The sequence below is a fragment of the Garra rufa genome, chromosome 19 (assembly GCF_049309525.1).
Source record: "Garra rufa chromosome 19, GarRuf1.0, whole genome shotgun sequence".
In the NCBI taxonomy this organism is placed as follows: Eukaryota; Metazoa; Chordata; class Actinopteri; order Cypriniformes; family Cyprinidae; genus Garra; species Garra rufa.
In genome coordinates, this window is record NC_133379.1 from 7,230,121 (window position 1) to 7,254,401 (window position 24,281).

General features: G+C 36.4%; 2 protein-coding genes across 3 annotated transcripts; both read right to left on the reverse strand.

Moving 5' to 3' along the window:
• Positions 1 to 5,044: 5,044 nt before the first annotated feature.
• dynll2b (dynein, light chain, LC8-type 2b) lies at positions 5,045 to 13,309 on the reverse strand. Its single transcript, XM_073825047.1, has 3 exons — positions 13,174 to 13,309; positions 8,204 to 8,340; positions 5,045 to 5,566 (listed from the first exon to the last, which is right to left on the reverse strand). Exons 2-3 carry the CDS (start codon positions 8,333 to 8,335, stop codon positions 5,429 to 5,431), a joined length of 270 nt encoding a protein of 89 aa, XP_073681148.1. The 5' UTR covers positions 8,336 to 8,340; positions 13,174 to 13,309; the 3' UTR covers positions 5,045 to 5,428.
• Positions 13,310 to 13,777: 468 nt separating this feature from the next.
• srsf1b (serine and arginine rich splicing factor 1b) lies at positions 13,778 to 22,772 on the reverse strand. 2 transcript variants are annotated; one of them, XR_012340554.1, is made up of 5 exons: positions 22,385 to 22,772; positions 21,703 to 21,884; positions 16,174 to 16,346; positions 15,093 to 15,889; positions 13,778 to 14,416 (listed from the first exon to the last, which is right to left on the reverse strand). XR_012340554.1 is itself a non-coding variant. In XM_073824692.1 (4 exons), exons 1-4 carry the CDS (start codon positions 22,573 to 22,575, stop codon positions 15,701 to 15,703), a joined length of 735 nt encoding a protein of 244 aa, XP_073680793.1. In that variant the 5' UTR covers positions 22,576 to 22,772; the 3' UTR covers positions 13,778 to 15,700. The 2 variants fall into 2 exon arrangements, 1 of the variants encoding a protein (XP_073680793.1); XM_073824692.1 differs by having other exon boundaries at positions 13,778 to 15,889.
• Positions 22,773 to 24,281: the final 1,509 nt, after the last annotated feature.

Genomic DNA, 24,281 nt, shown 5'->3' on the forward strand with positions numbered 1-24,281 from the left:
CAGACCCCACAAAAGAAAATATTTGTTTTATTATTAATTAAATTCTTTTCTTAGGCAAATTTTATATCCACAAATGTAAATTCTTTGTGGTCTTTTTAAGAGATATGGAAAATTATATTAATTTGATTTCAATATCTACTAATAAGAAAGCTATGAAGACAATGAAGTTCAAATTTGTTCCGCACTAAAGCACGAAGTTTAACTTTGGATTGTCGCACTTTTGAAACCACCTGTTTTTTCTCAGGTTTAATGCATAATTTAAATGGGTCTTAACAATGCCACAAATGTCATTTTATTTTTTTCCATCTATTTATTATTATTATTATTATTTTCTTGTTTCAAGGCTTTGACAACTGAAAATAGTTTTAACTTTGATGTTTTATATAATGTACATAAATAACGCAAAATGTATATCTCCTGTGAAAGTGAAATAAAAAGATAATCACAAAAAAATTTATTCCGCACTTAAAGTTTTTGTGAAAGGTTTTTAACTATGGTTTTTAATGTGAAACAATTGCCCCTTTTTTGTATTATTCTTTGTTTTTTTGTTTTTTTTACTGTTGTATGTTTGTTTTTGTATTTCAAGTATCACTACTGTTGATATTTTGTGCTGATGTACTTGTATGTTCTTGTTTGTTTGTTTTGTTTCGTTACAGTTACTGTTCTTACATAAAAATATACATATTGAAAATCATTTATTTATTAATATATTCAATTATAATTTACGTAATTTAAAATTGCGCACGTCTTTATTTCGTTCGTCTTGCATGCACATGACAAATGATGAAAACATCACAAGAACTGGTAATGGGAGAAACGAAGCTTCTAAACGCTGAAGCTCTTGAAACAACAGGCTGGCGGCACCTGCTGGTCAAAACGAAAATTTAGCTCGAACGTGTATATAATGACACCTTTTACAAATCAATTGCATATGTTTTCATGAAAGTGTAATCTATTAACCATGTGACATTGCAAAATTCACTGGCCAGTTAGAACATTTACCAGCATTTGGCACTTGGCAGGAGTTAATTTCGTACCCTAGTTTGGGGGCAAAAAGCAGGTAGGTTTTACAAAACAATGCCCTGGTGAAAAAAAAAACAGCTAAACCCAGCCTAGCCTGATTTTAGCCTTAGCTGGTCAGGCTGGGAAACCACCAGCTAAAACCAGCTACTTCCAGCCTAAACCAGCTAAAACCAGCCAACCAGTCTAGGCTGGTTTTAGCTGTTTTTTTCAGCAGGGTGTAATGTACATATTACATTACCTAAAACGAGTAACCTTGATTTGTAGCAAGTCTTACGTCTTCATGTAAAACCAGCCTAGGCTGGTTGGCTGGTCTTAGCTGGTTTAAGCTGGAAGTAGCTGGTTTTAGCTGGTCTCCCAGCCTGGCCAGGCTGGTTTTAGCTGGTGGTTTCCCAGCCTGACCAGCTAAGACCAGCCTGGCCAGGCCGGAAAAGTGGCCGAAACCCCTCTAAAACCAGCCTCCTGACCAGCTATGACCAGCTAAAACCAGGCTGGTTGACCAACAAAAACCAGCCAACCAACCTAGGCTGGTTTTAGCTGTTTTTTTTGTTTTTACCAGGGCAGCTCTGCATGTCTAGTTTGCTTTGAAAATGCATATTATTTGGTAAATTGTCCTTCACAAGGCTTTCTGTGAAGTTCTTTCCTTTCTCTGCAGCCATTAATTACTCTTGTACCATCAACTTTGTGTTCCAATTTTCATATATTTTTGCTTCAAATCAAAGTTTGTGATTTTGTGATTAACCTTGTAGCTGATCAGTTTGGTTCATGGTTTATAACTCCTTAAAAAAGACTTGTGGAAACAATGAATGTCAAAAATACTTAGGGGAAAGAGCATTTTTGCACTCCATACCACTGCCTCAGCTGTTTCAACTGAAAATATGTCTACATAGAAAAAAATTGTTTTGTAAAACCTGTCACAGAGTCTTTTATTGTCAGTTGAGCTCAAAAGTTTACATATATATGTTGCAGAATCTGCTAAATGTTAATTATTTTACCAAAATTAGAGGGATCATACAAAATGCATGTTATTTTTTGATTTAGCACTGAACTGAATAAGATATTTTACATAACAGATGTTTACATATAGTCCAAAAGAGAAAATCACAGTTGAATTTATAAAAATGACCCCGTTCAAAAGTTTACATTTGTTTGATTGTTACTACTGTGTTGTTACCTGAATGATCCACAGCGGGGTTTTTTTTGTTTGTTTGTTTGTTTGATTTTGTTTAGTGATAGATGTCCATGAGTCCCTTGTTTGTCCCGGACAATTAAACCACCCGCTGTTCTTCAGAAAAATCCTTCAGGTCCCACAAATTATTTGTTTTTTGTGCATTTTTGTGCCTTTTGAACCCTTTCCAACAATGACTGTATGATTTTAAGATCCATCTTTTCACACTGAGGACAACTGAGGGACTTATATGCAACTATTACAGAAGGTTGAAACACTCACTGATGCTGAACAGAGTTAAGATTTGTACAATGTTCTTATTTTGCCTAAATATCTTTTTTTTTCATTTAGTACTGCCCTTCAGAGACTAAAGAAGATACTTACAGGTTTTCCAAAAGACAAAATAAGTTAAATCCACCCCCGGCTCCTTTTGTATGATCCCTCTTATTTTCTGCAAGGTGTATGTAAACTTTTGACCTCACCTGTATTTATATTTTAGTACCAAATTGACTTGACCTGCATGTTTCCAGAATGGAGGTTTTCAAATTATGAGTGTGGTGTGTGTAATTCATGTTGTAGAAAAAAAAATGTCTCTCCGCTGATTAGGTACATCACTGCATTTGAAAACACTGACAGCAAATAGCAGTCTGGCTACATGCACACGCCACATTGACTTCATCAGGTAGAGCTGCAGAAAAGACTGAACTCATCACTGTATAAAATATTTAGAGTAGGACTGCCACTCACCTAGGAGGGCTTTTGTGTCATGACAAAAGGTTTACAGGGGGCTATTGACGTTTAAATATACACACTTTCATAAGAAAGGCATAAATGGGCATAAAAGCACCAAAGCCTGTAGTAAATGTGTGCCCTTGAAATTCAAGTGGTAGTGTATCCCGTTAATGGCCCCTTGTTTCCAGACAGGTCTGCTCATTAGTAATTGAGCTCAGCCTGCATTCTCCCTACCTCAGCAAAAAATGCACACAGCAAGAGACCTCACGTCTCCTGAGATAGTGAAGTTTGCACTTCAGTAAGGGGAAAATGAAGACAATTGATCATGTTACATTATAAATGCAAAAAGAGACACCGTGATTTCATTTTACATCATTTACAGATGAAGTCAAAAGTTTACATACACTTTGCAGAATCTGCTAAATAAGAGGGATCATACAAAATGGATGTTATTTTTTATTTAGTACTGACCTCAATAAGATATTTCACATAAAAAACATTAACATATAGTCCACAAGAGAAAATAATAGTTGAATTTATAAAAATGACCCCGTTCAGAAGTTTAAATACACTTGACTCTTAATAATGTGTTTACCAGAATGATCCACAGCTGTTTTTATTTATTTATTTATTTTTTAATAATGGTTCTTTATGAGTCCCTTGTTAGTCCTGGACAGTCAAACTGCCTTCTATTTTTCAGAAAAATCCTTCAGGTCCCACAAATTCTTTGGTTTCCCAGCATTTTTTGTTTTTGAACTCTTTCCAACAATGACTGTATTTTGATGACTGATTTTGAGATCTATCTTTTCACACTGAGGACAACTGAGGGACTCATATGCAACTATTACAGAAGGTTCAAACCATAGATATATATACATAGATACCGCATTGGACCGCTCCAAGCACGTAGATGCGTCCGCCATATTGGAACGGTCCACTTGACGTCATTCACCATATAGAAGATTTGCAGACCAACGGCTGTGCAGGACTGTGGCATTTCGAATATTCAGTGATTACAGTCAATTACATAGAGTGAATGACGTCAAGTAGACCGCAGTGAAATGGCGGACGGCTTACGTATAACGGTCCATAGAAACAGTCGCTAATGAGGCATCTATGTATATATATCTATGGTTCAAACACTCTGACACTTCAGAAGAAAACACAAGAGCCAGGGAGTAAAAAGAAGATCAGGGTAAATGTAACTTATTTTGTCTTCTGGGAAACATGTATGTTATGTAGCTTCAGAAGGGCAGTACTAAATGAAAAAATATATTTAGGCAAAATAAGAAAAATGTACACATGTTAATTCTGGTCAAAAGTTTTAACCCCCGGCTCTTGGTGCATTGTGTTTCGTTCTGAAGCATCAGTGAACATTTGAACCTTCCCAGATAGAACATGTATGTCTGCAAGATGTCTGTTAAAAGATCACTTGATCTGGAAAGCATCTGCTGTGCACAAACATCTGACAGACATTTGTAAGATGTGAGTTTTACATACATTCGAAATAATAAACATCTTAAAGACATCTAATAGACGTCTATTTGACATCTGATTGCAGATGAGCAAACACTCAAAAAATACGTCTTGCAGATGTAAATGGAGACATCAAATAGATGTCTCCGTGATGTATGTGTGCTATCAGGGTTGTGTAGTAGTTGCATATGAGTCCCTCAGTTGTCCTTAGTGTGAAAAGATGGATCCCAAAATCATTCAGTCATTGTTGGAAAGGGTTCAAATACACAAAAATACTGGAAAACTCATGAACAACTCTGGATCATTCAGGTAACAACACAGTATTAAGAATCAAGTTTATGTAAACTTTTGAACGGGGTTGTTTTTATAAATTCAGCTATTATTTTCTCTTGTGGGCTATATGTAAACATCTTTTATGTGAAATGTTTTATTCAGGTCAGTACTAAATAAAAAAATAACATGCATTTCACAGGATCCCTTTTAGTTTGTTAAAATAATTTTGCAGATTCTGCAAGGTGTGTGTAAACGTTTGACTTCAACTGTAACTGGGATAAGTAACAGTCATTTATTAAAAATTGAATGCAGACAATCCTGTTTGGATCTACAATAATATAGAAAATAATAATAATTCACTTTATACCCAAAATATGTATGACATATCATTCTTTAATATAATTTAAAGGCAGCGGTCAAAGCATTTTGTACAACTTCAGTGCAAAACAAATTTGGACTTGGAAAAAAACTAACAAAAATCATCTTGTTGCGTCAACTCGTGCAACTGCAGAAAGCAAAAAAAAGTTACTGTATTGCAACATATACAAATTAAACAATATACACGGTCCATGCATTTATGCACAGCCTCTATAGCTAAAGTCATGAGTGTGTATGTGGGAAAGAATGGAAGCGTGTATGTGTGTGTGTGTGTGTGTGTGTGTGTGTGTGTGTGTGTGTGTGTGTATGTAGAGTGTGGCTTAAGCCATCAGTGCATCACAGTCCAGGTTTGGAGTTGATGTCCAACTTTCAGCCATCCCCTCAGCCAGATTTGAAAAGCAGAATGGCCACTTGACCCAAATAAAAGTAGATGAAATGCTTAGTTTCGTGCGTCACGTAACTGCCAAAGTTCCGTCCCACGATACAATGCCATGTCGGATTATACTTCTTATCGAACTCCTGTTGAAAAGCAAAAACAGTAATTTACACTTTAGTAGGAGCAACAGTATTCTAGAAGGCATGGCCTACAAGAACAGTGTATAATGCCATATTAATGTATCAAACTTTATGATGCATATATTGCAAATGTATTACAATAATAGTGTACATACTGTTCATTAAAAAGTAATGTTGCATAATACATTTGGTGGATGGGAGGCAATAAACATTTGGATGAACATTAGTTTCAAAGTATATTACAAAGCCCAAGTTAACAATCAGTGCTGGGAATAACTAGTTACAGTGGTGGACAAAATTATTTGAACATTAGTATTTTCACCAGCTAAAAATGGTTTTAAGTCAGTTATCTCTGTATTCTGCTGTAGCGTGTCAGTATGAAAGTTTTTCATTTCCAAACTTTGATTTTGCCATTATTTGTAATAATCCAGTGATATTTTTGAAATTACATGAAGAAACAGAACAAACTGAGATAGACTAAATCCATAAGAACTGTAGCAATGTCTCCAATATGCTTTAAAAGACCTGCCTGCAAAGCTACAGTACTGTTAAATTAGACACTTGTGTAAAAATGCTGTAAAATGAGGATGCTGTCAAAAATGTCAGAAATAAATTCTTCATTAATTAACTTCTATTAACTAAATTAAATCAACATTTAGTGTGACCATCCTTTGTGTTTAAAGCAGCGTTTGCCCTAGGTGCACTTGAGCATAGTTTATCAGGTAGGTCTCTTGAAGCATCTTGGAGATGTTGCCACAGTTCTTCTGGATTTAGTCTGTCTCAGTTTGTTGTGTTTCTTCATGTGATTCCAGACAGACTGGATGAGGATGAGATCAGATCTCTGTGTGGAGCACTGCCTGTTGTCAAACTCCTTGTGCAAACAAAAACCTCACTGGATTATCACAAGTAATGACAAAATTAATGTTTGGAAATGTAAACTGATATTTCCTACTGACACACTACAGCGAAAGATAGAAATAACTGACTTAAAACCATTTTTTTAACTGGTGAAAATACTAGTGTTCTAATAATTTTGGCCACCACTGTACATGTATATAACGACAATACATAATTTAATAAAATAACTGTAATCTGTTACACTTACTGAGAAAAAAAAAATGTAATTAAATTACAGTTATTTTAAAAAGGGTTACATCTGAATACTTCTTGTATATTTTAACCTGTATTTAACTGTATTATCTCAAAATAAAAAGAAGTGCTAAAGTCTGATTTTGTGGTGGCTGTGCTTTAAATTAAATTATTATAATTTTAACTAAAGAGATGAAGGATTTTGAAAGTGTTTGATTCTATTGTCCTCATTTGTAAGGATAAAGTTGCTTTGGATAAAAGCGTCTGCTAAATGACTAAAATGTAAATCTAAATTTATAAAAGTAATCAAATGTAATCAGTTACATTACTTTAATAAAGTAATTGAAACAGTTACACTACTGATTACATTTTAAATAGGTTACAGATTACAAGTTACCCTATTACATCTCCAAAGTAACCTTCCCAACACTGTTAACAATATATTTTTGTTTTCATTTCACAAAAAAACTATTTAAAAAAGATCAAACAATAATTCAAGAAACAGTTCACCCAAAATGGACAATTAGCTGAAAATGTACTTCTTGTCAGGCCATCCAAGATGTAGAGGAGTTTGTTTCTTTATTGAAACAGATTTGAAGGTATTTAGCATTACATCACTTGCTCACCAATGGATCCTCTGCAGTGAATGGGTGCCGTCAGAATGACAGTCCAAACAGACATCACAAAAAGTCAAAAGCAATCCTTACGACTCTGTCGATTAACGTCATGCCAAGAAAAGAGATACATCTTTCTAAGAAACAAATGCATCATTAAGGTGTTTTAACTTTACACCTTTCCCAGATAGCACACGTACATCTGCAAGATGTCTGTTAAAGATCTCCTGATCTGGAAAGCATCTGCTGTGAACAAACGTCTGAACATACATCAATCCATCAAACGTGGTTTGCTCAGCTGCAATACGTCTATTGGACGTTTCCTATCAGATGTCAAATAGACGTCTATTAGATGGCTTTAAGATGTTTATGAATTAGAATGTATGTAAAACTGACATTTTACAGACGTCTACCAGATGTTTGTACACAGCAGATGCTTTCTGAGTAAAGAGATCTTTAACAGACTTCTTGCGGATGTACGCGTGCTATCTGGGAATCCACTAATAAATTTGTTTTGCACTTCTTTCAATTTCTCCTAATTCAGATGAGATGACTTTTCACTGAAGAAAGTAAATTTATGGATAAAGGACTTCTATTTAGCCAGAAGCAAATATTTAAAGTTAATGACGAATTTATTACTAAACAGCTTTACAAGTTATTACCGTAATTGATGGACTGGAGCTGTGTGAATTATTGTGATGTTTTTAATCAGCTGTTTGAACTCTCATTTTGAAAGCATCCATTCACTGCAGAGGATTCACTTGGGAATCAAATCTGTTCCGATGAGAAAACAAACTTCTCTCCATCGTGGATGGCCTGAGGGCGAGTACATTTGAATCTTTCTAAGAATCGAGATCAAATAGGATATAATGGCTTAAACAAAACACTGTTGAAGTCTGAAGAGCTGTCAATCATAAATATTCTGTGGATGGGTGACCTTTTTGATATATGCAGCAATGTCCTTCTCAATGTTGTACTTCTCCATGGCCTGTGTGGCACAATCCACTGCATCCTGCTGCATGTCCTCAGACATATCAGCGTTCTTTATTACTGCCTTTCTGTCAGTCATGATGGCTGTGAATATAAAGAGAAAAGGCATAAGAGATTCACAGATCGTCTGGTATAAAGTCATATGAACAAAGAACCTTGATCATGAAGCTGAATTAGCTACTTAAAGCTTTCTCTTCTTGTTTAGCAGTGCCAGTATTAACACCCAAAAACACTCCGTGCAACTGGTAAGACTTTAGAAAGTCCCACTCCTCAATTCACACCATTGATTGAGCCAAAGCTGCATTCGGATGTAAAAAAAAAATATTCTAACTGATCTTGCTTATAGTTGACGCTGCGTGCTAAGTTGTCATTGGAAAAAGCATTTATACAGAAAAAATTAAACCTTCACCTGAAATGACTGCATTTATTTTAAAATCATAAAAAAGGTCATTTTTAAGTTGACAACCTGGATGCCTGTTTAGACAAACCGAAAAAAATCACAGACACAAAAAAAGCTCATAACATTCTGTAACCTAAAAATCCCTGTTGCTTTATTCTTGGCTAAGACATCAACTTCAAAAAGTGTGAAATATTCGCACACAGCCACCACTCCCAAATAAATAAAAAATAGGCCCTGACTCGCTATAATTGCTTGCGAGTTATTTTAATGGCAAATTCGGATGTAAACGGTCTGCTCTGGGACCTGTCTGAGTTTACAGAGTCATCTACCTTTCCAATCAGCTTATTAAAGAACTAGTGCATCTACTAAAAAGGAAACGTGCAGTCATGATTTGACAAAAAGGAGGCCACCTCAATCAGCTCCCTCTGCAAAAGACTCCTAGTGTTAGGCCCAGGAGAGGGTGAAGGCTGATGAAATCCATTCAGTGAGGAGGACGTATGAGAAAGCACAGAAATCAGATCTCTATCCAGCTCGATTTACCGACATGAAACTAAACCAAGGCCAACCGCATATGCAACAGAGAGGTCATCTACATTGGAGACATTTCAAATCAGTTGCATTCAATAAACTGACATTTAGAATTAGAGATTGACTGATATCATTTGTATGACTCATAACTACTATTGCTTGTTCTGAAGATGAAATATTTTCTCCAATACTCACTAAGTATGCAGAAAACACTAAAACATTTGTAGTTTAATTTCCCTGAACAGTTTAACTAAGATTGGGGCAGGATGATTTAATTTCTCAGAAAAGTTCAAACAATGTGGCATTATAGAGTGTATTCACAATGTGTGTTCTATCGGTCATATTGGCGGCACTAAAAGTAGACAATGCCACTGAACCGAACAAAACTAGCATAATGAGCTAATTATTGCTGTTGAAAATGATCAATTATAGTCATGTTTTGGGCTATACTAATTGGTTGGACTGGAAACAAAACATTTGGAGTACTATAGACTGCCAAAAGTTATAACAAAACAACGAGAAGTGTGTCTAGGGAACAAAAGGCATTGCGGTTGGCCAAACTGAACCAGGATTTTTTTTGTGTTTCTTTTCATCATTTCAGGTCAGGCAGAAATATTAGGCTTATATTTTAAATAACACTGTTTGTATGTATCTTTACGCCCTATTAAGTTTAGTTTGCCAATATATTGCACCCTTTCCTGCTAACCGATTCCTTCTCTACATGTTTTTTTTCCTATGGTTTAGACAGCATAAATTAGCAGAACGTTTTTCAGTAGTACATTAACCGTACAATCCATGCTCTTGTTTACATCCGAGTATCGTCAGTATGGCCGTGCATCCAGCTAACTGACAAAATCATGACAAATGCAAAGCCTCTATAGAAACATTGCAGCTAAACAAAATTGGCTCAACCATTCACATACGTTTGGGGCAGGACTATTTGTTTGACTGGCCAATGGCAAATGGAGGTGTGTTTGAATAATTTCTCCCTATAAAATGTCAAGTAACTGATCTGTAAAATTCATTTGTGAATTTTAAAATGGACAAAGGAACAAAAGGCATTTGTGGTTGGTCAAACTGAACCAGGATTTGAAGGGCAAGAATCCTGACAACATTTGTGTTTGTTCTTATCATTTCTGGTCAGGTAGGTGAATTATTAGGCTAATTTTTCTTAATTTACACTGCTTGTATGTATCTTTACCACCTATTAACTTTAGTCTGTCAAAATACGCCAATGGTTTTGACAGCATACATGAGCAAAACTACGCAATCAGTAGTACAGTCATGGCCAAAAGTTGAGAATGACACAAATATTAGTTTTCACAAAGTTTGCTGCTAAACTGCCAGTTAGGAGACGATCCTGGCGCTTGCTGGACTTTCTTGGACGCCCTGAAGCCTTCTTAACAATGCAGTGGAAAGTTTTTTTCGGGATTAAGTTCATTTTCATGGCAAAGAAGGACTATGCAATTCATCTGATCACTCTTCACAACATTCTGGAGTATATGCAAATTGCTATTATAAAAACTTAAGCAGCAACTTTTCCAATTTCCAATATTTATGTAATTCTCAAAACTTTTGGCCACGTGCGATCAATGCTGTTGTTTACATCCGAGTATCGCCAGTATGGCCCCGCATCCGGGTAACTGACCAAATCTTGACGTAAATGCAAACCCTTTACAAAAACATTGCAACAAAACAAAATTGTCTCAACCATTCACATAAGTTTGGGGCGGGACTATAACTAATGTAAAATAAATTTTTGAATTTTAAAATTGACAAAGTAAGGAACAAAATGCGTTTGTGGTTGGCCAAACTGAACCAGGATTTCCAGGGCAAGAATCTTGACAACATTCATGTTTGTTCTTATCATTTCCGGTCAGCTAGGTGAAATATTAGGCTACTATCTTGATTAATACTGTTTGTATCTTTACCACCTATTAACTTTAGTTTGTCAAAATATTGCACTCTTTCCTCCTTACTAAGTCCTTCTCTATATGATTTAGCAGCTTCCACACACTTTTTCCATGGTAGACAGCATAAATGAACAGAACAACGTATTCAGTAGTACATTAACCATGAAATCCATGCTGTTGTTTACATCTGAGTATCGCCAGTATGGCCACGCATCCGGGTAACTGACCAAATCATGATGTAACTGCAAAGCCTTTTTCTTCATGCAAGAACAGGTATGCCATTTGTAAAATTTATGGGTTTTGCTGCTTGTTTTTCTGCTTGATATTGCAATTTGGTGTGTCTTACCATATTATTTTTGTTGTATTATCTTAATTATGAGCACACTGGTTTGTGTATTTCCCTATAGCGGATAATAAACTGTAAGTCCCACCAATGTAATTACTTCTGCATTAAAGAAAAAGGTGGATAAAAATATTGTGACAAAAAATTGGCTCAAACATTCTCATAAGTTTGGGGGCGGGACTATTTGACTGGCCAATGGCAGGCACATGTGGGTGTGTTTGAAAAATGTGTCCCTTCAAGTGTCAAATAACTGATATGAAAGATAATTTTTTACATTTTAAATTTTACAAAATAATCACAAAAACAATGTATATGTTTAAGGAGTAGTTCACTTTCAGAACTAAAGAGTACAGATAATGTACTCACACCCTTGTCATCCAAGATGTTCATGTCTGTCTTTCATCAGTCCTAAGTAAATATGTTTTTTGAAGAAAACACTTCAGGATTTCTCTCCATATAATGGACTTCTATGGTGCCCCCGAGTTTAAATGCAGCTTCAAAGGGCTATAAACAATCACAGCCAAGGAAAAAGGGGTCTTATCTAGCAAAACGAACGGTTCTTTTTTGTTTATTACAATTCATATACTTTTTAACCTCAAATGCTCATCTTGTCTAGCTCTGTGTGTACTATGTGTAGAGATTAAAAAGTATATAAATTGTAAATGTTTTCGGAAAATAACTGATTCTTTCAGATAAGACCCTTCTTCCTCGTCTGGGATCATTTAGAGCCCTTTGAAGCTGCATTTAAACTGCATTTTGGAAGTTCAAACTTGGGGGCACCATAGAAGTCCATTATATGGAGAGAAAACCTGACATGTGTTTCTCAAAAAACATAATTTCTTACTGACAGATGAAAGGAAGACATGACTATCTTGGATGACAAGGGGGTGAGTAAATTATCTGTACATTTTTGTTCTGAAAGTGAACTACTCCTTTAATATCTGGTTATAAGCATCACCATTGTTACTATTATTGACAACCTAATTCAGCCATGACCATTACAAATGCTTTCAAACTAATGCTTATTAGCAGATCTGATAAGTGAAATAGAAAAGTGTGAATAATATTGTCCAAACCGATAATCGGACTATTCAAAATTTGCATAAGTAACAGGACGCAAGAGTTAAGCATTAAATTTCATTAAGCAGAATGAAAGTGAGAGTGAATTATGCTGCAAAGCACAATTAATAATTCACACAGCACAGGTGTCTGCCTGTGATAAGGTCATCACCCAAAGCTGATATAACTATTTGTTGCAAGCTGTGGCTATTTTTACAAAGCAATTTGAAGTAACTTTCACCAAAGTGCTACCATATCAACAAAATACAGCCTTTGGCTGGACTCTGGTGTCTACAGATGAGTCCATTAAAGCCATACGGTACTGATGTCCTCAGCATCTGCTCTCAATGGTCTCTCCTGATTGGCAGAATTACGTAACATTTTTCTCCAGACGCCGAGCAGTTCTAACTTTCATTTCACGCCACCGCCCTGATTATTCTCTACAGAAACCATTTTAGCAGCATATTTCTTGTCAAAAACGCGAAAAAAGACGAGTGCCTAATAGAATTGCTGGAAAGTACAGGTAGCGGCGAGTGCTGCGTCCATGATGCTTCATTTGAATACAGCACTAATTACTAAACTTCCCCAAATGCATAAATGTCTTAAATGCATTATTTTCCCCACAAGCTCAACACTTCGGATGCATGCATAGTAAGTAAACGCACATTGCTCACCCTTCTTTTGATGCTTTTACTCAGGAATACTGTTAAGCTCAGCCTTTATTGAGCCGCTGTGTTCACGCTTGACTTCTCTAACCACTATTTCAGTCGTAACTCTACCCATGCGGCTGTGCTCGTAACTCATATCCAACTTCGCGTCACGAAACCCGTGGTGACCCGCCCACCGCACTGCACCGGCTCTCTGATTGGCTCGCGTAGAGGCTCTCCCCGCGTGTTACGAGCGTTTTGCACTAGCTTTTCACTCCCCGCATTTTATTTCATCCCATAATGCACCAGGGCCCGTCTGGACTCAGAATCCCACATCCTCAGGCCAAAGGTATTAATTCCTGTGAGGTATTACTCGACGTGTTTACCACACTATGAGAAGTCAGTATTATATGTAACTAAGTAAATATGGTTTAGACAGTTTACGTTTGGAATCAGCCAATCATAATTTAGTATGAGTTTATATTTCAATTTACTAATCTACAGCTGTATGTAAAGACAATGTGTACTAAACTATTACCTCAGAATCTTCTATCACATTTCATAGACGTTAAATACTAATATTAAACACTGAATCCTAGGAAAACGAAGCAAAGAACACAACACAAAACACTTGAATTGAACATTCAATCTTTATTGAAAGAAGGGTGAAAGAGAAAAAAAGCAACACTACAATTTAGAAATATAAAGTAGCCAATTATGGGGGAAAGAAACACCACTGCCAACACTGCAAATGCCAACAAATATTATTTGTAAATTTTGAAACCCTAAATAAACTACAAGATCCCCCTGAAAATGTGCCTATTATCCCACAACCTCCCATGAATTCCCCCCTTATTTACCACGCTCCTCATGCCGATTCCATCCAAAGCAACTGATCCAGCCTTCTGGTTCCTTGCTCTGCTTCTTTTTATACCAAAAAAAAAACAACTCTCGCAAAAACAAAAGAAGCACCTGGATCCCTTCTGCGCGCATCATTGGGGCTCCACAGAAAAAGAAAAAAAAAATGAATTTGGTTCTAGAGAAGCCAATTACGACGTCAAGTATCCTTTAATTGTGGTTTGGTGGGGGGGGGGGGGATGCGGGGCTGGGGTTGGGATCCTCTCCTATGGTTCCCGTTCCCGGTAAATTGATCCCGCTCCATGTATGTATCCATCCTTATCCTAATCCTAATCCTGCTCCTGATCCTGAACTGATCCAATGATCCGGCTCCAAGGATCGGGACACAGTGAGCCCCTCCTCCAATCCAAACCTTTGAATACCAGCAAAATCAAAAAGAGGGAGGTAACAAGTTAGAATCACAGAGCTTCTATTATTGAAAGCTTCTATAAATTGATCATAGGAGCGGTATTTTTTGTTTGTTTGTTTTCTTACTTTTTTCTGTGTAAATGAAAAAAGGATACCAGACTATGATATGCTCTCGAAGAAATTTAGAGCACCACCTAAACACATTAAATTGTGCTTATTCATTGGAAAACAAGCAAAACTAACCTAGAAACAAAAAGAGACACTTCCTCTTGACAAATACACAATTTACATGAGAACAACTTCACATGGCAAGCCTTTGTCTAATTATAAATCTACATGAGAGTTCAATAGTGGCCAAATCCCAGCACATTTTGGACAACAGGCAAAAATGTTTTTGTTTTTAAAAACAAAACACCCAAAAGAAAAAAAGCAGAACAAGACAATGCTGTCTTAATGTATGCACAAGCATCGCAACATCCAGACAGTACACATGCATGCTTAGCAGCAATGACCAGTGAGAAAAAGGTAAATTAAACAGGAAGGGGAGTGTTGTGAAGGGAGGAAGAATGGCAAAGCAAAACTAATGTGTTACTGAACTAAGAAAATCCAGAGTACTGGAAGTCTGTAGAAAAAACAACAACTGCCTTTTTGAAGGTGACTAAAGCCGCTTGCCGTCATACCATTGCCTCCTTAAATGAAATGCCTGCTCCTCCTCCTCCAAATATCCTAATATGAATGAACTGTGCTTCAAAATCCTTTATTCCAAAGCTTTCTTTAATCCTGCTCTTCTGTTGTCTACAGAAAGACATGAAAAGGTAAAAGTAGAACAGTTTTCCAACGGAAAAAATAATCCCACCCCGAAATAAAGCCGGCAATGAAGCATCGTTAACAAAATAAAACAGTAGCAAATTAATTAGTCACACATACAACTAGTTAAAGCATTTCAACATGTCCCTTGAGTCAAATATAGTACAAGGGATGTGTATGAATATCCAGTTAAAATGGGAATGCGAGACAAAGACACAACAGGGTCATGGGATAGGAGACAACAGAAAAAAAAAAAGATTGAAAAGAAAGGAGAGAGAGAACATCTACTTAGCTACACGTAGCTGTCATCAGCAGAATGACAGTCAAAACAAAAAAAAATATAAAAATGAGAGAAAGCAAACTGGGGAAAGTGGAGAGACAAAACAAGTCAAGAGAGCAATGAAGTACAACAGTGGGTCCAATAGAGGGCGACACAGGGTGTATATGATTGTGGCCAGCCAACTAGCTGGGATGTGGATGTTTAGGTGCGGGAACGGGAGCGGCTGTGGCGGGGTGAGTAACGCGGCGATCCTCGGCTGCGGCGTGGAGAGTAGCTGCGACTGCGGCTGTTGCTCCGGCTGCGACTCCTGCTGCGGCTGCGAGAGCGCGAGCGCCCGTAACTGGGGCTGCGCGGGCCATCCACCTTAACGCGAATGTAAGCCGTCTCCCCCTGAGAAACACATAACAGGACACTTTCTAACAAAGAACTTCTAGATCTCAGGATACTCCTAATTTATGACTCACTTGGCGAATCTAAATGAGATTTTTTTTTTTTTTTTTTTTTTAAGAATTAGCACTACACCAAATCACTTACATTCAAAAGAGCCATCCCATGGATCCTCCTAGTGGCTCCATCATGGGTCTCTGACATCAAGCTTACCTTGATATTCCCAAATCCTTAAGCTATGCCCTGTCCTGTCCAATGGCGGTCTACGGTTACAAACTCACACCTACCTCATGTGACCGGAACTTAGTGTTATCCAGCTTTCGCACGGCGTAGGTCATGTCTTCTTTGCGCACAAACTCCACAACCCCGGTGCCATCTCGGAAAACGTCAGCATAACATACATCACCTGCTTCACGCATGTGATCCTTAAGGTCCTGCCAGCTGCCACTAGGAGGAAGTCCTGGACAAAAAGAAGGTTGTAACCATTACATAAATAGATCCTTCTCTCTTCTATAAATAAGTAACCATTTTGAGAAAGGAGTAAGACAGGAAATCCTGGTTTTGCATACCTGGGTTGCAGGTATTTCGCCAATATCTATGGGAATTATAGCCCTATTCAGACAGTAATTGTTTCTCACAGGGACACAAGTAAATTTCACACATTTACAGAGTAGTCAGTGATTTTATTGCCGTCCAAATCCAGAATGTTGCTTAGGGATGTTCATTTCATTTATTTCTCCTAACCGACAGCCAACGCCCATTAACCGGTTATTAACCATTAACCAACAAGATTTTAAATTAGAATAGGGCTGGGCGATATGGCTGAAAACTATATCACGATATCAGTGTTTCATATCGGTCGATATCGATCAGTGTTTCCCCTACCATTATCTTAGGGGGGCGCCGCGCCACCCCAACGGCACCCCCCGCCCCCCTTGAACGTCAAGTTCATTTTATTTTGGATATAGCGCCAGATCACAGTTTAAGTCATTTAAGGTTATCTTTCCTATAGAACATGTCTATACATTGTTCTTTTATTAAACAAACTAAATAGCCTTATGTTATGTATCTTATTTACACAAAAGCATTTCATTTCTGTCTCGCGGTCGCGCGTTTACAATGTCTCCTCCCCGAAAACACAGACGGGTTCACGGACTCCATTCATAAAAACGGAATTTACTATAGCGCGGAATGCCACGGAATTCGTCGATTTTTGGATTAATAAACCAAAAGTTGTTCTGTCACTTTATTCAAATCGCGATATGGACTAGTGTCTGTGAAAACTGAGATGCAAAAAGACCATTTTAATATGAATCCTGCATGTTTCATTTGCCTCTGTATGTATGAATGGCGAAGACGTGTTTTTTTTTTCTATACGCATACTGAAGCACACGTAATTTTTGGCATTTGCATCTCACATGAACAGATAAACTCAATCTCCAAAGCTGTCACTTTTACCGTTTCATTTGAGAAAACTAGCATCATACCATACTGTACACAGAAACTTCACGGCAACTTGTCCAAATAAAAGTACGGTTTAACATGTAACAGAACTATATCAGTATTGTATTACTTTTGTACAGTATAATGTAGGTGTTTATATATTCCTATTTAAATAATTTACATAAAACAATAAATATACGATGAAAAATAAATATTACAACAAGAATAACCACTTAATTGTAGAAAAAAATACTACAATATTATTTAAACGTTTTAAACTGAATATAATTTTTCTTCCATGTATTGATTTTAACAGTAAACCTCTGTTTGTTTGCCAAAAATTAAAAGGGTTTATTTTTCATTTAATTAAAAATAAATAAATGTTTATGCTTTCATTTGATTATCAGAAAAATTAAAACACACAAGAATTTCAAAAAAAAAAAAAAAAAAAAGCAAAAGATTGCAGAACCCTATTGTTCAAAATGTTAAAATACAGAGATTTGGACTTATTTTTTCACTGAAATAAATGTTTTCGTTATTACACAAAGTAGGCTAAAGTACTAGAAAAAAGTAACTACCGCATACGCCGCCCCCCCCCAAAGCGGGAAACCTAGGGGAAACACTGTCGATAATTATTGATATTTTTATGACCCATTTAAAATAAGGACCAGGAGAAAAATATATTACACTCAAGCATTTTTATTTTAAACTTAACCTGCCTCTGATCATAATCCCCTCAGTTATTAAGACAGAAATGTCAACAACCATGGAAAACTCAAATAATTAAAATGTAAACATAAGTCTAAAGTCACAATATACACTTAATTAGCTCTTAATCCTCAATTCAAACCCCATTCATTGTCGATGAAGTGAATGGTCAAGCTAATGTATGGCCCAGAAGTACGGCTTGACCACAGGTCAGAGGTTGTTGCAAAGTACTTGGCTGATTATATTTTTTTCTGCACAGATTGCTGGTTGCCAGTAGCCAACATTACTTCTTTCCCGGTACTTTAGCCTATACTTTGTGTAATAACAAAAATATTTAAGTGAAAAAATAAGTCCAAAACTTTCAACATTTTGAACAATACGGGCCTTACAATCTTTTTTTTTTTTTCAGAAATTCTTGTTTTAATTTTTCTGATAATCAAATGAAAGCAAAATCACAGATTTATTTTTAAAAATAAAAATAAACGGAGCTTTACTGTTAAAATTAATACATAGAAGAAAAATTATATTCAGTTAAAAAAAGGTTTAATAATAATAGTATTTTTTCAACAATTAAGTGGTGACTATTTTATTTTTATCATATATATTGTTTTATGTAAATTATTTAAATGTGAACATATAAACACCTACATTATACTGTACAGTAATACAAGACTAAAGCTGCGTTCACACCGCCCAAACCGTCATGCGTCAGTTGCGGCAAGATTACATGTAAAGTCAATGGTTGAGTCCGTCAGAGGTCCGTCAGAGGCTCTGCGTTGCGTTGTGTCCGTTGGATCCGTCAACTTTTCAAGCGTTACCTGCGTTTCAAGCGTCAACGCAGCCAACGCAAGCAACGCAGAAGTTCAGCTAGTTGAACTTTTGACGGACTTAACGCACTTGACGCAGTGCGTCAACCAATCAGAGCGTCTCACTGTAGCGACGTCACCACACGTATTTTGAATGAAGCGGGAGCAGAAAAAACAACAACATACATTTCTCTGCGATTGACGACGGCTACAAACTTATTCTAGCCGTCTGCAATCGCAGATAATTGTATGATCCGTCCTCGTTGTTGTATAAAGACAGGGATGTAAAGGAACTTGCTTGGATGAAGATCGCTGAAGAGATCGGGTTGTCAAATCTTTTCTCAACGTAATTATTTCCCATTTCGTTAGCTAGCGAAACATGTTCATGAGAGGATTCCAAAATGTCCAGTCCCAATAGTTTGCCATGGTTTATTCAGGGGAAGTGTGCAGAAAACTAGATGCGTTGGGAGCGTTGCCTGACGTGTGCGGTGTGAACGCACCAAAAAGCAAGCGTTGCCAGCTTCAACGTACATGCGTCAAACTAGATGCGTTAGGTGCGTTGCCTGACGCAGACAAAGTGTGCGGTGTGAACGCACCATAATATTGTTCTGTTACATGTTAAACCGTACTTTTATTTTGACAGGTTGCCGTGAAGTTTCAGTGTGTAATACAGTATGAATGATGCTAGTTTCACTAATGAAACGGTAAAATTGACAAAAAGTGACACTCACAGCAGCTTTGGAGATGTATTTATTGGAGTTTGTCTGTTCATGTGAGATGCAAAGGTCAAAAATTAGCGGGAGCGTCACGTGTGCAGTATGCGTGTAGTGAAAATAAAACGCGTCTCCTCCATTCATACATATAGAGGCAAACGGAACATGCAGGATTCTTATTGAAACGGTCTTTTTGCATTTCAGTTTTCACAGACACTAATCCATATCGCGATCTGAATTAACAGACCAACTTTTGATTTATTGGTCCAAAAATCGACGAATTCCGCCCTATAGTAAAGTCCGTTTTTATGAATGGAGTCCGCCTTCCCGTCTGTGAGGAGACATTGTAAACGCGCGATCATGTAGAGACAGAAATCAAATGCCGTCGTGTAAATAAGATAAATACCATAAGGCTATTTAGTTTGTTTAATACAACAACATGGACCCGTTCTGTAGGAAAGATAACCTTAACTTCTATTGTGATCTGGCGCTATGAACTGAACGTTAAAGGGGGGCTGGGCGGGCCGACGAAGAATACAAAATATCGAACGTTTTATCGAACACATTTTTTATTGATATCGATCTCTTGTCTATCGCGATATATATCGTTATCGTTTTATCGCCCAGCCCTAAATTAGAATTAAATTAGAAACGATAAGTGTCTGTGTCCCATTTAAAATACCAACATTTATATTCCAGGGATTCATTTTACATGCACAAAAAGCAGCAAACAACAGAACATGAGGATTCACATGGTCACATCACGCACCTGCAGTGCTTTAGGGCAAAGAAAAACATAATAAAGATAGGCTATAAAACAAATAAATAGGCCTATACAAGAAACAAAATAAAAACTGCAACAAGTATTTTAGTAGCCTATGCTTTGTTTCACTTTTGTGGGGCGTCAAAAGAAAACCAAGATGCCAGAAAGCGACATTCCTATTTTTCTTTATTTTACACAAGCACAAAGATTTGTTTTTATTGTGAATGTACACAAATAAAAGCAAACTATTTACAGTTTCAATTATTTGTATGACTAGAAAGAGTAGCTGTGTCGACTGTTCCACTGCATTCAAATACATCGCGGATTTGGAAACATTTGGATTTGTGTCAGTTGAGAGACCCAACGTTGGTTTCAGTTTTGTTTCAGCCATTAATTAATTTGTTTTGGCTTATTGTTTATAGCCTATTTCATATGTTTTAAATATATTGTTAAAAACTTTGTTTGTTTTTTTTACATATACAGAGGTTGTGTGGTAATTTAATTGCTGTGCGTATCCACATCTTTGAGTTTACGAGAAGAAATCGGTTCAAAATTCCATGTTTAATAAATTGACCACTGCCAAACACTGTACGCTAACTGTTGTACTTCAGTGTAATTTGCATGCTTATTAATTACTGAAATGCTGGAAAGTATTTAAAAGAACAATACTTCGTAACTGCTCCACCACAGCGAATGGGAGCAGAAAGAGAAGAAAAGCATGTGTATTATATACAGACATATATATAAACATATGACGTATAATTATATACAACTATAGCGCATCCATTTTCTTATTTTTAAACTGAAGATTTAAATAATCGATTAATAAATAGGTTTATATATTATAAAATATGCTTGGAATCATAAGAATACATTTTACACAATAAATTCATGACGAATCCATGAACCTCCAGTTTTATGACTGAGGTGATAGGTACATTTTTTTTTTTTTACAAATGTCCTTATGAGAAACAATTACTATCCGAATAGGGCTTTTGAAAACATGCCTGTGGTGCAAAAGCCCGATATGATTATTGCATTTAAAAATAGTAAATGCATGCATAACAGTTTCTGCAATTTAATTTATATTTATTTTAAATCATATTTAAAAAAAATATACATATATTTGTGACCCTAGACCTCAAAACCAGTCATAAGTAGCACAGGCATATTTGTAGCAATAGCCAACAATACATTGTATGGGTCAAAATTATCGATTTTTCCTTTGTGTCAAAAAGTAAAGATCATGTTCCATTAAGACATTTTGTAAATTTCCTATCGTAAATATATCAAAAATGTACTTTTGATTAGTAATATTCACTGCAGATTACAGATTTTCAAATAGTTCTCGTCCAAATATTGTCCTATTGCCTGTCTACTCACCTGACACTATGACCCTGTACTCTGAACGCCTGGATGGAGGGCCATATCTGCCTCTAGGAGCTCCAACTCCACCACCACCTCCACCTCTTCCACCTCCCCTGCCACTCCTTGGGAACTCCACTCGAAGACGATAGCCATCATAGTCATAGCCATCTCGTCCATACACAGCATCCTCTGCATCTCTGCAGACATAGAAAACAATCAGTGGACAGAAAAGTACTGTACTATGTTCCTCGTAGTTCACGTGCAAGACATGGTTTGCGCATGCGCAGTTTTTCTTTTACTCTCAATCCAAACGGGGTACAATTAACAATAGTATTTACAAAATTATAGCATTTGATTAAAATACACTGCATACTTAACAGTACGTCTCTAAAGTTCAGTTTAGTTATAGTTATACAGATACATAACGTAAACTTTCCCACTTCCGTGTTATGACATAACGTTACGTTAGCTGAGAGATTTGCGCGCCTCATATGAGCACTTAATTTTGCAGACTAAAATTAGTATACAAAACACGTATTTTTGAATCACATAGTAAGTTGGAGAAATACCATCGTCTTGTTGTCTGTTCATGTAGATTCAGGCTAGGCTAGGAGTAGAAAACCCATACATGTAGCTTCAGGCTAACGTTAGGCTCATGGTTAAGCTGTGTTTGTTAGGTCTGCGTGTTTAACGTTACCTCGGGTCCTCGAACTCCACAAATGCAAACGGCGGACCTCCTCTTCTGTTTTTAAGGTCGATATCCCGAATGGCTCCGTATTTATAAAAGACATCCTCTACGTCCTTGGTGCGAATATCTGGGGGTAAGTTACCTACGTAAATCCGACAATCGTTGTTGCCTGCAGGCCCTCGAATCACACCGCCAGACATTTTCAACTAGAAGTTACGCAAACTACGTTGAATTTGTAACGGCTCGTCAGGTAATATAAAATAAGTCCGTTAGCACTGTTGTATCAATATACGTTCGCTAATTAAAGCTACTGGCTATCTTCAAAGCGTTTATCTCTCAAAGAAAAAAACAATACGATCCCTCCCAATATGGCGCCGTCCCTTTCTCCCTCAACACACGTTCGCGACTGCGCGGAGGAACATCGACGCCACGCGGAAGGATACGTGCTTGGCAGTACTGCGGCAGCTTTCGTAGGTCAAATTGAAACCATGTTATTTTATTTTGGATTAATATATTTCGTGATCTGCATTTGATTGACATCACAATTTGTGTATCAGCATCAATGTTACGTGAGTTTACAAACCTCATTCTAAGGTTGGAGCCCCAATTCCATGCATTAAACCTGTATGTTCGGCAGAATGTGAGGGACCTATAACGTCAGTTACCCTTTCATTCAGATAGTCTCTTTTTAAGATTAGTCAAAATTACCACATTAAATTGAAATAATAAAATTATATCATCTAACATGTCCCTTTTAAAAAACACCATTAATCATATGGTGCAATTCAACGCATCAATCCACTAACTTACCTAACTAGACTTGAAGTACACTCAGATATTATAATGGAATATTCTAGCAAAATATTAATAACATGAAACTAATCTACCTTATCAGTCAAACGCTTTTGAACAGTAAGATTTTTAATGTTGTGTCTCTTCTGCTCATCAAGAGTGCATTTATTTGATCCAAAGTACAGCAAAACAGTACAATTTTGAAATATTTTTACTATTTAAAATAACTGTTTTCTGTTTTAATACATTTAAATATGTAAAATTCCTGTGATTTCAAAGCTGAATTTTTAGCAACAATAGTCTTCAGTGTCACATTATAAATCATTCTAATATGCTGATTTGCTGTTCAAGAAACATTTATTATTAATATTATTAATATTTAAAACAGTTGAGGTTTTTTTTCAGGACTCTTTGATAAAAAGAAAGATCCAAAGATCAGCATTTATCTGAAATAAGAAAAAAACTTTTGTAAAATTATACACTATACCATTCAAAAGCTAAAAAACTTTTTTTTTTTTGAGAAAGAAATGATAGAAATGAAAAACTTTTATTTAGCAAGGATGCTTTAAATTGATCAAAAGGATGCTTTAAATTGGTGATAGACATTTTTAATGTCAAAAGATTTATACTCGAGACAAATGCCGTTCTTCTCAACTTTCTAAAGTTCAAAGAAACTTGAAAAAAATTCTATTCAGCTGTTTTCAACAAAATGATGATAACAAATATTTTTTGATCAGCAAATCAGAATATTAAAATGATTTCTGAAGGACCATGTGACTGGAGTTATGATGCTAAAAATTCAGCATTGAAATCACAGGAATAAACTACATTTTAAATTATATTTAAATACAAAATGCTTGGTGGGCAGAAGAGACATTAAATATCTTACTGTTCAAAAACTGGTAGTGTACTTGTCATAAATTCTGTGTGAATGGTGGAAATACAGCATGGAAAATACTTCCATATTTGTCCCTGGCACATTTGGTTTTTAGTCAAACTGTAAAACAAACAGTTAAGGCTGACATTTGTATAAATATGAGGTTTTCACATTGGAAAATTCATAGAACTGTAAATACAACACAACTTCGTATTGTGGCATCATACTTGGATCTCT

Coding starts and splice junctions, on each gene's coding strand:
- dynll2b (XM_073825047.1), bottom strand. CDS start 8,335: ATGACTGACAGAAAGGCAGTAATAAAGAACGCTGATATGTCTGAGGAC. Junction 5,567..8,203: donor TTGCTGCATATATCAAAAAG/GTCACCCATCCA, acceptor GCTTTTCAACAG/GAGTTCGATAAGAAGTATAA.
- srsf1b (XM_073824692.1), bottom strand. CDS start 22,575: ATGTCTGGCGGTGTGATTCGAGGGCCTGCAGGCAACAACGATTGTCGG. Junction 21,885..22,384: donor GTGGAGTTCGAGGACCCGAG/GTAACGTTAAAC, acceptor CTATGTCTGCAG/AGATGCAGAGGATGCTGTGT. Junction 15,890..16,173: donor CTAAGTTCCGGTCACATGAG/GTAGGTGTGAGT, acceptor TGTGTTTCTCAG/GGGGAGACGGCTTACATTCG.